This window comes from Pipra filicauda, unplaced genomic scaffold, assembly GCF_003945595.2.
Source record: "Pipra filicauda isolate LSUMZ 115617 unplaced genomic scaffold, ASM394559v2 scaffold102_size2360937_pilon, whole genome shotgun sequence".
Taxonomy (NCBI): Eukaryota; Metazoa; Chordata; class Aves; order Passeriformes; family Pipridae; genus Pipra; species Pipra filicauda.
In genome coordinates, this window is record NW_024103463.1 from 1942944 (window position 1) to 1958771 (window position 15828).

Below are 15828 nucleotides of genomic sequence, written 5' to 3' on the forward strand. Positions count from 1 at the left end.
CACTTCCATTATTCATTGAAGTATTTCACTTTCTACTACGGCACCAGTGGAAAAATTACAAGCACCTTAGGAAAGCAGAGAACTTTCTTTTCTCAAAGGAGCAGCAGTGCTGCTTTACCTACCACAAATAAGCAGGATATTGGGTTGAATATGTGCAAGTGGTGGCATAATTTCTTATTTAACACTTATGCTATTGATTTTTTTTATTTTTCCTGTGTGTGTGCCTGGTGCCTTAACCTTCAGTGTTCTCCCCCTGTCTCATTCTAAATGTGATGTTTGCAAACTTGGTTAGATTCCATATGCACTTCCAGATTTTTCCTGGTTTGAGTGTTTTGTTTAAACTTTACACGCAAAACTTAGACAAGAGCCTTGTAGAGGCTACTGAGGTGCATTTAAAGCTCTGATCAATATGAGGGTTTTAAGATGTACTTTGTGAGGGAGTTGGGGTTGTTCAACCTGGAGAAAAGGAGGCTCAGGGGGGACCTTCTGTCCTCTCCAGCTCCCTGACAGAAGGGGCGAGCCAGGGGGGTGTCGGGCTCTGCTCCCAGGGAATAAGGGCCAGGACGAGAGGAAAGAGCCTCAAGTTGTGCCAGGGGAGGTTTAAATTAAATATTAGGGAAAACATCTTCACCAAAAGGGTGACTGAGCACTGGAACAGGCTGGGCAGGGAGGTGGTGGAATCACCATCCCTGCAGGTGTTCCAAAGGATGTGGCACTTGGGGACATGGTTCAGTGGTGAACACAGCAGTGCTGGTTAGTGGTTGGACTGGATCTTGGAGGTCTTTCCCAGCCTTAAATGATCCTATGGCACCGTGAAATGAATTTTGTAACTGCCAGGCTGTTGTTCTTTTTTGAAGTGCTGCACTGTTCCTCACTTTATTATTTCCACTGATCAGTTTGATTTGCTGAGCTGAACGCAGTGAAGGGCCACTTGAGTGTCAAGACATTTTCTGGAAGTCTATATTAATTATATGTATTAAAAACCTAGAGATAACAGAAAAAAGTAAGGTACAGCCTGTTTGGCTGGGGCATCTTGACATAAACATAATAATAATGACAGAAAAAGGGCTTGGTAAGGAGTTTTGACATTATTGTTAATCTATCAATGTGGTGGGCAGGAACAGTCACTGAAAACTGTACCATTTATAATGGATAAATGAGATAGCCATCAAAATGTACTAATACACACTTATTTCACACCCACATCTTAGCAAGGTTTAACTAAAGGTGGAGAGCCCTGGGATTTTTAATTCTATAGTGATTCTGAAGGCTGCCTGTCCCAAGTTGTCATTCTGATAGGCCTGAATAATTCAATATAAAATAGACACCTGAGCTGTTGGAAGGTGCATTGGGTATTACCAGGAAAAAAAAAATAAATAAAGCTGCAACTGTATTTAACCATTAGTTACGTTTTATTTTGCCTTTTTCTGTAGAGGAAAATCCCCAGAATTTATGTGAACAATTTTAAAATGCAAAATAGAAGCTCTCAGGCTCTGGCTGGCTGAGTGTAGGGTCATCTCTCACTGCTGAACACCACCTTTCCCCCTTAATTTGTTTGTATGGTCCTGCTCCCTCCTCCACCTGCATTTTCACTGCAGGAGAGTGTAGGATGGTTTATGGATGTTTCACTGTCCATCCCCCAAACAACTTCGTTATCCAGACACACTAATAGTAAATTATTTTCACACACCCCTCCACACACACTCAGCTTACATTTCTTTTTATTTTGTGAATGATTTATAGAGTTCTCAGAAGTTCAAGATTTGAAGGTTTCCTCCTTTTTTTCCAAACTTTGGCTTTTTGTTCTGGTTCTGGGGCAAAGTGCAGTGCACTCAGTTTGAATCCAGCTTTACTGCCTTTAAAATAATCTATCATGCTATCAGCAGACCTGAATAGTGTTTATGTTTCTGACTGTGGATAATTTTGTATTAGTTGAGAGGACCCAATTTTGCATCTCTTTCGTAGCAGTGCTTCCCTCTCGATGTCAGAGTGCCTTCTAATTTACAATTGTGCAAAAAAAGGACTGGTATGTCGACCTAAACCAAGAAAAAAACCTGAAGAGAGTATATTGACCTGCTTGAAAATATGAGCACAAAGGGAATTCAGGGTATCAAGACTAATGCATGAAAGAAGTGGGAAAACTGCCAGGATTAGGTTGTTCCTTTTCCTTGAGCTAATGACCTGCAAGGTAGCCACTGTGCTCAAAGACCCCAAATTCAGAGATGGACTTTTCATACCTTTTACCCATCATTTTCTCTGCCCTCCCCTCAGGAGTTAAGCTCTGCTTGCCAGCAGTTAAGACTCAGTCACTAGTCCCAAAGAAAATTTATTTCTCAATAGCGGGCTATATAAAGGTCTTAATGGATTCAATGAGGCAGAAAGAAGGAGTAAAAGGACAGAAGCAAAAAAAAAAATAAGAGAAAGATGAGTGGAAGGAAAAAAAAAAAATAACTAGGGCCCATTGTAGGAGCCCAGGAAAAGGAACTAGGCAGCAACGATTGTATCTCCTGAAGTGTCTTTTGTCTCAGCCTGAAGTAACAGCAAAGAATAGCCCTTCACGGAGAGGCTTTAACACTCTGTCCAAGACTGATCTCTGTATTCAAAGGGGGAAAGTAGAACATTCATGAGATGCATGCAGATTCCTGCTCTCCTCCTCCTCCTCTGTGTGAGGTTTGAAAACTATTTTTTTCCACCCTCCTGTGCTCTGAGCATTTAAGGACATCTCGGTTTTGTTAAAAAAAAAGAAAAAAAATATTTGTGCCTCTCTGTGGTTTTACCAAATTTGTGTTTGACAGCCGGGGAAAGTACCAAATATTAAGCTTAAATCAAAATCCTGCTTTCATGGTCTCATTTCTTCCCAGTTGCACCTTAGCAGCAGAGATCCACTTTTGTCTGAATGTTTAGACTGGATCTAAGCCCTGGCCCACAGCTGAAGCAAGTCAAAAGTGTGACTCAGTGCACTGAAGGACAGTTCAGGGCACATGCAGATGGGAGAGTTTTTGGACAGAGAAATCACCTGGTCTATCAACTTAATGCATAAAAATGAGGAGGAGAGGTGGAAGGGGGCAGAGTGTGGAAGGCCAGCTGTGATATTTGCAGTGGTAATGCAGTGAGATTTGCTGCAAAATTAAAGGGGAAGCCAAAAGGCACAGATTAACATCGAGGTATCTCTATAGGAGAAATGCATTGGCTGGCTAAAACTAACATATGCAGGTTATTTTGTCCATTGAGTTTACCAGGCATTCTTAGCCCATTATGAAAAACTAAATACACTGACCCGACAAAGAGATTTTAGAAATACGATAGTTGAAGTCATTTGTACCTGTACAACCTCTTAATGGTTGTTTTCTCCTTCCACAGAACTTGCCCTTCCTTATCAATTCTCTTCCCCCCAGCCCAGTAATCAGTGAACAATTCCATACAGCAGAACAGGAGCCAAAGCAGGAGTTGTTCTGTTTACTGGGATCACTGGTGATGCACATGTGTCAGGGCTCAGCATTCCTTCAGGTGCATGACACTGCTCCCAGCTATGATTTCCAACTGCTGTGCTTTTATGAAGCTGTGTTTCACAAAACCCTGTGGTTGCTCCTGTCCTGGTTTCTTTCTGTGTGCCCAGAGGATATTGCTTTTGTTGAATCTTAATTTAATGTGTTTGGAATATTACTTGCACTTTACCTCATATACTTTTGCTGAAGAAATCTCCTTGGTCCCTCAACTGCAATACAGAAATACAAGCCTTGATGTCCATTTATAGCTCTGACTCTCTTAATGATGCTTCAACTTCATGTTTTTTCAGCTGAAGTGGAATAGATATAATCCCCTACTCTCACACAGGTAGTTGGTCCTCAGCTGCTGCAAATGTATGTAGCTTCAGGACTGGGTCATTATTTGCAGTTTGCAAAGCAGTTTTAGGTGTCCATCCCCATGGCACTGGATGCCAAGGTTATATTATATCAAATTTCTGCCAGTAGGAAGGTGGTCTCTTTAGTTTCTGCAGTCAGCACAGGCCAGATTTTTGGCTTTACCTACAGTATGAGGATGTCTTTGTAGTACAAGTTTTGTTTACAAGGCTGTCCTTGGGAGATTTACGAACTTTAATTCTGTATCCCACCCCAGTGGCAGCTCACGTGGAGTGAATCCAAACTCCCTCTTAAGAATGGAGAGCTTAATGAAATAAATTGCCACACGAGCAACAAAGGCAGCTCCAGGCAGCTGCTGGTGCTGTGCTGGTAACTAAAACACATCCCCAGGAGTGAGTTGGCTGCCTTGCACCTGCTATTCACTTCTGCTGCTGGGCAGTTGAAACACTTCTGTGGTTAAAAAAAAGAAAGGAAAAAACTCAAAACATCCTGTATAAGCTCACATAAAGTAGACACTTTCTATGTCTACGAGACAACGAGTAGGTAGTTGTGTTGTAGTAAGACACTGCTCTTAATTAACTGCAATAAAAAACCCTCTGAGTTCTTTCCTGTGGGTATAAAATGTGTCCGTTGCTGTTTGAGACAACTCACTGTGGTTCAGGTCAGCGAGGATTTTTGTGGTTTGGATGGTATGTCCCTTATTCCTGGAGCGCCTTACTGGGATCAGAACATTGGTGCAGCAGGTCTTGGATGAAAAGAGTGAGATGCCTCAATTCCCCTGAGCCCTTGCCTTTACACCCACAGAGCAGCCAGGGATCTCTGCTGGGCTGAAGGCAGAGCAGAGAGATCAAAGCATTTGCCTAAAAGAGAAAAATAAATCTGTGGCAGCAGCATACTCTTCAGTCACACTGTCTTCCAGCCTAATCTTTTTGTAATGTGACTCCTCTCATTTTTCCTTTTCTTCTCAGACTGAAAATCTGCTCAAAACCACAATGAAATTGCGTCACACTGTCAAACCAGTGTCCTACAAGGTCAGCCCCTAGGTGATTTAGAGGTTGGTTAGTAGGGAAGTTCCAGTGCAATAAACCTTTCATCAAGGTGTGACTAACTGCATCCTAACATATGTGGTAGCTATAGGGAATGGAAATGTGGAGAATGAGGGTCTGGATGATAAGGAGACTTGTTAGTTTAGGTGATAAAGCTATTTATTATACTATTTCATTCTACATACCACAGAAGTAGTATTGCAAATGCTTTCTGGTGAATACATTTCTCAGCTGTCACCATGGTGACAAGAGCTCATATTCCTCAGTGGAGAATATCCTCTGGGTAGACAAAACCCCACCTTTTTGAATAATAAACGATGAGCTCTTTATTATCCTGTAAATGTCTTGTAGTTCCCAGTAGAATCATGGAATGGTTTTGGTTTTTCAGGGTCATCTAGGCAATACACAAGACAGCTCATAGAATCACAGAATATCCCAAGCTTTAAGGGACCCACAAGGATCATTGAGTTCAACTCCTGGCCCTGCACAGACACTCCAACAATCCCACCCTGTCCTTGAGAGCATTGTCCAAACCCTCCCTGAGCTCTGGCAGCCTTGGGGCTGTGCCCACTGCCCTGGGGAGCCTGGGCAGTGCCCAACCAGCCTCTGGGGGAAGAACCTTTCCCTGAGATCCAACCTGAGCCTGCCCTGGCACAGCTCCAGCCATTCCCTGGGTGCTGTCCCTGCTCACCCAGAGTAGAGCTCAGTCCCTGCCCCTCCTCTGCCCCTGCAGGCTGTGCTGAGGTCTGACCTCAGCCTTCTCCAGTTCCATGATTACAAAAATTATCAAAAGAAAGAAAAGCTGTGAGTGTGCTACAGGGATACCTTCTTTGCCTGCCAGTTTACAAATCACTTTCCCCCCCCCCCCCATCATTTACTGGGCAAGATTAAATTTGGAAGATTGATAGACCACATCTCAAAACACATTCGGTTTTCAAAATACATTTCAATACATTCCTATTGTATTGATGTTTCAGGTGTTTAACATTTGCAATTATTTAATCATGCATTTATTTGCTGACTTCTTGTCTGCTGCCCATAGTGCCTCCTCATCTCCTTGCCAGTGGCAATAGTAGACTCTGGTCAATATATTGATTTTTGCTGGCTGACACCTTTAACCTTTTTTGGCTACCTGAAGGAGGAGTTCTAGCTGGGAAACCTCACCTATACTCTTTTTTTGGTTGTAGAATTTTATCCACTTCCCAGACTGCATCCTTTTTTCATCAGTGGTGGTGTTCATTTGGGGGTATGTGTTTTGTTGTTGTTTCTGTTTGTTTGAGGTTTTCTTTAAAGACAAGTGAGGAAAATCAAGCAGAACAAGAAACAAATTTTTTTTGTAAAGCTCTATGTTTTTTTCTTTACTGTTCTTTGGGTAGGAAGAATGAGCTGGCCAAAAACTCTGAGTTAATTCCATTGCACATTTAAGATCTTACACGTTTTGGAGTGACAGGAAAAATCATCTCCTGTCCTGTTCTGACCCTTGCATCTCATCTACTTTAGAGATCAAATGCTTTTAGAATATGTCAGAACCTAATCAGTGGTGCCTGCAGTGACAACTGCAAGGTCTTTTTAGAGTAACTAAGAATTTAAATTCATGTAGTGCCTTATTTGTCTCCCATTTTTGCCTGTGTAAAATCAGTAACACAACTGGAAATACAGGTGCTCGTGTGGGATAGTTCTGACCCATTGGAAATGATTTTCATAGAAGTGGGGTTGTCCTATATGAAGAATTAGTCATCCCATATTAAACATTTTTTTAAGCAAAATGAAGGCTTCTGTATATATGTGTAATTAATATCAGTATCTGTTGTGTATAAAAGCAAACTAGGTGGCGTTCAGAGGTCTGAAAACCCTGCAAGGTTCTGGAGAGGAACAGCTTTGATTTATAAAAGCCTGAACATTTTAAAGACCTTTATAAAACAGAAAAAAAACCCCTCAGTTGATTAATTAGCCCTAATTTATATTTAAAATTCTTCCTGACTGATTTTTTTTAAAGTTCATTTTTACTTGATTAAATAGCAGTCTTTAATTTCGAGGTATTTGTGGCTCTGCAAATTCCCTACTTGATGTGAGCTCGACATAAACACTTGGCTTGCAGTGATGAGCCTTAGCCAACATGCTGAGGTTCCCTTCCTCCTCTCCCTGCCCCCAACCAGAGGGCACCTCTTCCTCTTTGTGCACCTGATTGCTAAAAAAAAAGCCAAAACATTACAGTTATAGGGTGCCATTATTTCATTTGCCATTCTAGTTCTAGGCTGGCCCGTTTATGGTGGAGATAAAATAACGAACTTCAATAATGAACTTCAATAATCAACTTCAATTCAAGCCTCTTCAGGGTAGAAAAACTGTCAAAACCAAAACATACACCCCTCTTAACCAAAATACACCCCACTCTCTACGTCCCAGGGACAATAATTGTACCCACAGCTTGCTGCTTTTGTATTTACACTGCTAGAGCTGCGTCTGCTTGCCAAGTTCTAGTGCTCATTTTGCTAAAGGTTCTCTGCAACTTTCTGCATTTAAAAAATGACACTGCAAACCTCCACTTGCTTCACGGAATTATTTTGGGCACGCTGTGTTTACAACTGTTGGAATTTCTGCATTAGCAGTGTGTTAACAGCCTATTAACAGTGTAATAAACACACTTTCTAACTAATGGAGAGCACACTCTTTGGCATGCTGGTGTTGAGAAGTGTTGCAGCCTTTATTTTATTCATCAGTGTAACTCCTCTGAGGGCACTCAGGCAGTTGGTAAGTGTAGGATTAATGTTGATAAATTTTGGAGGCTGAGAAAGCACTTGGAGGATGGAGGTTATTGCACTGAGCTCCCCAGAGTCCTCTGAGTTGTATTTACTGTAGGTAGCAGTCTTCCTACTAGGAAGTTAAGTCTTCCTGATTTCCTACTTTAGCATTTAATGTCAGCAAAAATGGAATGGCATTAATGAAACAGTATGTCCAAAAAGTCTTGCACTTTCTGAGTTCAGGCTGTGTCCCTGTTTTTAGGCTGGCAGAGTCAGTGTGGATTCACAGGTGAATCTTTATCTACATATCAGAGCAGAGTCACCAAAAACTACTGAAAACCTCTGCACTAGTTTGTAAACTTAGGGTAAGCATATAAATAGTTTCCTATGAGCTTGACTCTAATAAAGTGAAACTTTTTCTTAGGACCCAAGGGAACAGCTGGAGCTGTGTCAGGGCAGGGTCAGGTTGGATCTCAGGAAAAGGTTCTTCCCCCAGAGGCTGGTTGGGCACTGCCCAGGCTCCCCAGGGCAGTGGGCACAGCCCCAAGGCTGCCAGAGCTCCAGGAATGTTTAAACAATGCCCTCAGGGATTTTTGGGGTGTCCTGTGCAGGGCCAACAGCTGGAGTTCAATGATCCTTGTGGGTCCCTTCCAGATCAGCATATTCTATAATTTCCTTGATGCCTTGAATCAAATTTTACCATGAATTTGCCCAAGGCCTGTTCAGACTGTAGCGGATTCTTGAAATACAAGGAACTGTGATTTAAAGACATTCTTTCAGGATCCAGCCCACTGTTATGATCACTCCCACATTTTTAGAAGCTGTTGACACATTATTTGTCAGTGATTAGGTCATTATTAAGCTGTGAATGTATCAGGAAAGAATCTGGGTATCTGCATTTACCATTATTTTGTGCTTAAATGCAGGTGCTCACATAATTAATTTCAATGATGTGATAATTTTTTCTGCTTCTACATGTTATATAGGCATTTTGGGTCTTCTGGTCCCCATAATTTGGCTTTTCTGAATATGTCTGCATGGAGGGAAAATCTGTTCTTGTAGTCAACAAATGAATGTTTTGGGGCAGGATCTGTTCATTAGAGAATTTTTCCCCAAATATGCCAGAGTCTGTCTTTGCATTTGGTCTAGACAGTATATTTTTTGATTAAATAGGAGGCCTGTAGACCTTATTAAAAGAACCAACAAGCTAGAAGAGCAATTTTAGCAGAACAAAGACAGATCTTGATTTTAATGGTCCTGGGCAACCAGCTGTGGTAATTAGCTGGGAAATAGTTTCAAGTAACAAATATTTAGAAAACTTGACGCTGCTTAAGGAATACTTATGGGGAGAAATAGCTCATCATCTGAGGGAATTGTTCACTCCAATGAGCTGGGAATGTGAGCTGCTGCAGTGCCTGGATGCTGTCTGCCTTTGGTGCTTTCTCACTGATTTCCAATTTTTTACCAGTATTCCTGAATTGGTCAGGTAGAGGCTATTTTAGAGCACTTCTGGCTCAGCCCTTCACCATACTTTTTCTTCCCCTCCTTTTGGAACTTTTGGCTGCAGGAAGGCAGGGGTTTTTTTTGAAAGCAGAATATTCGAAATGGAATTTGGGAAGCGCTGAAAAGTGTTTAAAGTCAGACCCAACGTAAAGAATAATCCTTGCTGCAAAAAAAAGCATAAGAAACTTTTTCTTCGCCCGTTTTTAATGTGGCATTAAAGCTTCTAAATAATGACTTCTACTTGTTAAAGCATTTTTCATTCTAGAGATATCTCCCACGCATTCAGCAAAAAGGATGTCAAATCAAAATGAAATAGAATGTAGATATTTGTTTTTATTGACTCAATGAATTTGGGAGTGAAGCTTTCACTTCATTGTAAAAGAAAGTGTTTTAGTGTGACTCAGGCTTTTAGTCACCTGTTTATTGCCTTCATCACCATGTGGATAAAAATAAGGCCTTGCAGAGCTTTGACAGGTACCAATTTTCATGTGTCCCAGCCAATGACCTCAGCGTGGTGTGGTATTAGTAGTGTATATTCCTTTCTGCTCTTATTATTTCGTGTAGAATTTTTTGCTTCCTGTGATCACTGTGCATTTAACAAGGTTATTGTACCCCTTCACTAAGTGTCCTCTGCTGGCCCTTATTTTCTGGCTCATCTCACATTCCCAGTGATTTTTGCTTACTTTGATACTTATTCTCAGCTCTCAGATCTCATTAAATTTTCTGAGCTGTTGGTTTTTGAATTTATTTCTGCTCTGAGTGAAGCTGTCTGCATTCACACATGAGTCAGTAGTAATTTAGAAGAAATTCTGCAGTTTATAGGCAATCTGGTTAAAGGATGGTTTACTAGATTATTCTGGAGCAAGATTCCCCCTGTGGATAAACAAAGACGACAAACAGAAGATGATGCTGAATAAGCCTATAAAACACCAAGAGAAAACAGAAAAAACAGCCATTTTGCTGATTCTATCCCCCTACCCCCTCCCAATCATACAAATCCACTCACCTGGTGTCTGCTGGCTTTTTCTTTTAGTTTCTTTTTCTGCATATGAAGTTTTAACTTTAAAACACAGGTTGATCTAGAATGTTTTTCTCCCTTTTGACATGCTTTTTTAAAACCTTGTAAATAATTCCTTTATACTGCTTTACACAATTTTTCTTGTAGATCCAATTAATGTGGAAAATAACTCTTTTCAGTTGGCATTTGTATGTAGAGTCAGACCAGCAAAAGCCCCTTTGTGCTGGATGGAACATTTCACAGGATACCATGGCATTTGAAAACCAGAATGTTTTATAGCGTTCTCATCTGCTCTTAAACATCTAGGATGTTAGAATTTGTGAAAGTGGCAAATATTAGTGGAGCCAAGATGTCTGGTTTGACTGTGGCATGTAGGACTACTTTTACAATTTTGATGGAAATCGTGCCCAAATTGGTGATATCAAAGTGTGTCTACACAGACACCAGACGTTGGTGCTTTCAGTCTGGTTCTCCATGGTCACAGTGTCACTAAATCCATGGGCTAAATGACAGCAGGCTGAAAACACTCAGTGAAAAATAAGGATGAGGGGGGTGTGGGGTCAGGTTGTATTTTCCACATATGTTCTTATACAGTCATTATTTAACATTATTTGAGTTAAGGCAAATCACTGACAATTCCTGCTTTGATACTACCTGTGTTTATAGCCTGATGGAGCAATAGAGGATTTTAGGGGTAGGAGATTAGCAAGCTGGGATTTTTCTGAAGCATCAAGTGAACTATTATTCCATTTATAAAGTGCGGTCAGCTCGTTATAGTGCAAAGGGACTTGAACATTGCAGCTTGTAGGACAGAATTCCCTCAGCTTCCCAGCCTCAAAGTTATGTTCCGGTCATGGAATTCTAGTTCAGGTGTCTTCTCAGCATGAGCCAAGCAAAGGACTAAAGTTCACTACTTTTCCTATTCCCGTGACTCCCCTGCTTTGAAGTTGCTGTGAGGGAGTGTGTGAACCTGAGGCTGCTGTGCTCTGGAGCAGCTTTGGCCAGAGAAATCTGTGTTGGGGTTTTCAGATTTCTGTGGGCTTGTGGCTCAATTCATTGCTTGCAGGGCTTCCTCCTTCCTCTCATCACGTATTTCTTCTTCATTTTCTCACCTTCACTCAAACCCCTGGCTGGAGTGTTCAGGAAAGCACCTTTTCATCTGGGGCAAGAAGTTCAGCAGCCCCAGGAGTCACGTGAACCTGTGCACACATCTGTGCTTTAAAGATACTTAGGTATGGAAAGATTGAAACTGGCACCTCCTTCAGTTCTCGTGATCTTTATGGTGCTTCACTCGTGAAATCATTGCAAAGGTACCTAAATATCTGTACAATTAATGTCGAGTGAGACAGACATCTAAGTCTCCTAAAGTTTTGCTATTTAAACTTCCAGTACTCAACTTGCTTCCTATACTTTGATACTTAAAACTCACGAATGAAATATCTATTCTCAGGATCTTTGATCTTACTGTACTTTCAGTTAAGCACCCTAGTAGAGTTAAGAGTGGTTAGGTGTCCCTGTAGGTGCCTTTCCACATATTTGTATGTCTAAATATCTTTGTAAACTTGTCTTTCAACTACATTGCAAAGGAGAACTCGGTGCAAAAACCAGCACGCCAGAAATTTTTATTTTCTTTCCAACTGCTTCAACGTTGGCATTGCTCTGACAAGGGTTTAAAAAAAGCAGTTTGAGTATTGGGATGCAAATTAACATAGCAAGCAATTAAAGTCAATTAAAACAGGATGCAGTGTAATTAGAAACAGTTGTGTTCACATTGATATTCAGAGAGCTTCGATGTGTTGAAAGAAAAGAGAACAATTCAGGAAACTTTTAATGCCTACAGATGTGATGATGATACTAATAATGGCACTGATTTTGAAAACACCCCATCCTCCCTCACCTCACGAGCTCTTGGAATGCATGAGAAAATGAGAATCGATGCAATGGAATTACTGGGAGACTCCAACACGGCCTGCAAGTGGTGCCTTCTCTTCCCTCTGAACTCAGGGAACTTACCTGTGACAGTGCAAGACAAGCTGCACTTTTGCAGCCTCATTAATTGTGTGAACATCAACACCAGTAAGTTGTCAGCCGTGTCAGCTGGCTGGGGAAGGGTGTGTCTCTCCCACACGTACTTCCTTGGTATCTCTTTCATTGTTGTTCCGGATATCTGCATTGGTATTTATGGCCAGAAATACCGAGCCAATTGAGCTGTATTTATATCCCCTTTCTGCACGGCAACCACAAAGGAAGGGAGAGTCTTCAATGCTCTAAAGCTGAGGCAGAACTACCCTGAAGGCAAAAAAACCCCTAGAGGTTGTGGTTGTAGCTCTTGCAATGTTAGTAGGTGTGGATGGGCTGGGGAAGGCATTTGGAAAAGCAAACAGAGGTGTTTGACTCTGCAAACCTGGATTACAGACTGGGATTACAAAAGTCCCTTCACCTGACCTCTCTTGGGTACAGAGGTGAGTGGTTTGGGCTCTTCCTTGATCGAGCTGAGTGAGGGAATACGCCCTAAGGAACCTGGGCAGAAATGTGCCTCTGCAAGATTGCAATCTGTTGGCTCTGGTGAAACGTTTCAAGGCAGTGGTGGGATGGACAAGGCAGCAGGAGATGTGCTGCACTCCAGGGTGGTGAATGAAGCACCACACAAGGAAATGTTTTTACAGATATTCAGGTGCAATACCTTTAATGTCATCAAATATATGTGTCTGTTGACTGCTCTCTATTAAAAGCAACTATTGATTTAAAACAAGTAGAAAAAAAAACAGCTGGCAAAGGACTAAATACAGAAACATGAGAACCATTAGTGGCTACACCGTCCTATCCACCCAATATAAGACTCAGAGCAGGACCATGTCCATTCTGGGTATTTCTTTTTTAGTTCTCATTACCTGATGATCCGTTTTTATTTGAAACTTAAATGTGTAGAGACAAGATCTATTTGAACTCAGCCAGGTGGATCAGTTTGCCTTTCCACTAATAGTCAATAATGTAGGCAGTGGGATAAAGCTTTCCATCTGCCATTGTATTGATTTAGGAATTCATCAATTCGGATGCCTGAGACCTTATAGGATTATAATGGTGGGCTCCATTTCCCGGGAAAATGACGGTTTGTGTTTTCAAAGGGGATAAGGCACCTGAAAGATAAGTAGATGCTTAAAGTCAGTGAGAGTGAAGTGTCTAAATACCTCTTCTGGTTTTAAGTTCCTCCATTTCTGAGTGTACCTGCCCACAAGATCATTTCATGTTTGGGGTTAAATACTCAGCATGGTCTGAAAATCAGATTTCAGCTCATTAGTTATGAAAATGTGTTTAAGAGCACCTTCATAGGTCCATTCTCTGATGTATGGCTTTCATTCATACAGGCATGAGACTTTTGAATTTAAAATGCATATTTTTCAGGGCCATACAGGTTGTATTTTTCACCAAATGATTTTTCCCATTCTTGCAGCATGTTAAGTAATTTTGGCTTGTGGAAGGCAGATGTGTAACACATTACAATAGTTACACCTACTCTGCTATAAAGAATTGTGGAGATTCAATTTTAAGGTAGTTATTATTTAAAGAAATATTTATAGTGACATGGGATTTATCATTGAATCCATCCCTGAGTTTGAACAGCCATGTACTGCTCTCAGGTTTTTGACTGTAAAATGGGACTAAGTCTGCTCCATTTTTCCTTGGGAAAACATCACTTCTTGCAGCTTTCCAGAAAAACTCAGCATTCCTCATGTAGAGAATAAAATGATTTCTGAAAAAAACCACAAACAACAAGGGCCATATATGTGAAAACAGAAATTGCTGGGCTTGAGCACCTCAGAAATTTTGCCTGAAGGTGCTTTGTGTGATGAAGTTTCCCTTAACAAATCTCAAGGAGAGATACATAGCACTGGTCCTTTAGGCTTGCTGAGATGTTTATTCCTCAAGCACAGGCACGCAGACAAAGCAGTCTTATGAGATGACAGTTTAGTGATTACCATGTATTGTTCTATAACATATATAATTAATTAACTGCTCTTATGAGTCCACTTCCCTGTACCTATGTTTGGAATAGTACGTGGGATAGTAATAGCAGAGCATCTGGTCACTTGTCACCAAGGGAGGGTAAATAAGATACTTAAAGAGAGCTTCCCAATCTCTCTGTAAAAAAAAAAGTACTGATCTTTCCTACAAGACTTAAAGAATTCAGAAAGGAATATGTTGGAGGACAAAACTCACCTACACGATCAAAAGCATCAAATTCCACCAGAAAAGAACTTGAGTTTTGTTTGTTTTCTTTTAATCTAATGGCCAAACGGATGTGGAACTGAAGTTTTGTTGCAGTTGGAAGAAAATATTTCTCTAAAGTTTGTTTCTTCTCACTAGGTTGTATATGTCACAGCCACATTCCCCTACATCATGCTGATGATTCTCCTGATTCGTGGAGTAACGTTACCAGGTGCTTCCGAGGGGATAAAATTCTACTTGTACCCTGACATTTCTCGGCTTTCTGACCCACAGGTAGGATCATGGTCCATGGATTTATTTGCCTCTCTGACTGGGAAAAGCTGCAAGGGTTTCTTGGTTTTGAGGTTTGAACACAGGTGATTGCTGGATAGTGGTTCGTAGTTGGAGGTTCAGAAATGTGGATAAGGCTTTAAATCCATCACTGCTTAGGTTCGTTTTACTTTTTGAGTTGTAAAGTACCTTGGTTGATAAATGAGAATTTCCAGAACTGTGCAGCTGCATTTGGTGCTTCTGCTGCTGAGGGGAAAGAGCATTGCCACGTGTTGAACAGGAACAGATTTAACTGAGACTTAACCATTTTATGGTTCTTTGCTCATTCCAAATCTGAATCGCAGTCAAGATTAGTAGAGAACTTATTAATTGAGATGACTGCTGTCTTTGAAGTAGATGTCTCTACATGCAACCAAAGAGGAATGAAATGCTCAAACCAGGAACTCTGCCTGTTTTGTTGTTTCCAGAGTAGAGTTGAACATGGAAATAATGGATTAAGTTGGTTTTTTTCCAGTGATAGATAAGTAAAATAAAACAGTTACTATAAATAATTTGTCTGATATTGAAGAGGGAACATTACAAGATCTCTGTAGAACCTGACACGTTGCAGACAGTATTTTATTTATCTGGTTTGGCAATGTAGAAGACATTATACGGTGTTGCTCCTATGGCTATTACAATATTAAATAGATCCTGAGGTGGAGATAGAAAGGAATTTGGGAATATTTGTCAAAATGAATTTTTTTTTAATCTGCTTAATGAAAATGTGTCAGCATAATTTCTTTTTTTTTTGTCTCTGCTTACTGCAAATGCGTATTTTGTTGCAAAAGACAATAGAGGGGACCCTTTCCTTGAAGTTTCTGAAATGGCTGATTTGTGTAAAGTTTGCTTTAAGCGAGTAACATTTCTACAGAAGAAAAAAAAAACCCAGAAAGTAAAAGATTCATTTAAAATATTGAACATTTTAGTTGAAAAATTAATCACGTTGCCTGTTTTGGCTTCAACAACATTTTAATTGTTCTGTGTCAGCACAGGTGGGAAGTGAGAGAAGGGCTTTGGAAGTGGGGTTTGAGCAGCAGATTTCCAATGTCCACCTTGCTTAGAGGTGGCCCCAGGGTAGCTGAGAAATTAGCACTGTACCAGAGGAAAACAACAGGATTCTC

At 40.8% G+C, this 15828-nt stretch overlaps 1 protein-coding gene across 2 annotated transcripts in view; it reads left to right on the plus strand.

The window, feature by feature from the left end:
• The window catches only part of LOC113996953 (sodium- and chloride-dependent GABA transporter 3), a 96916-nt gene that overhangs the window by 33512 nt on the left and 47576 nt on the right, over positions 1 to 15828 (plus strand). For both annotated transcript variants that reach the window (XM_027738434.2, XM_027738508.2), the window contains exon 7: positions 14534 to 14668. In XM_027738434.2, the coding sequence (XP_027594235.1) occupies positions 14534 to 14668 (135 nt within the window). The remainder of the gene's footprint in view (positions 1 to 14533; positions 14669 to 15828) is intronic.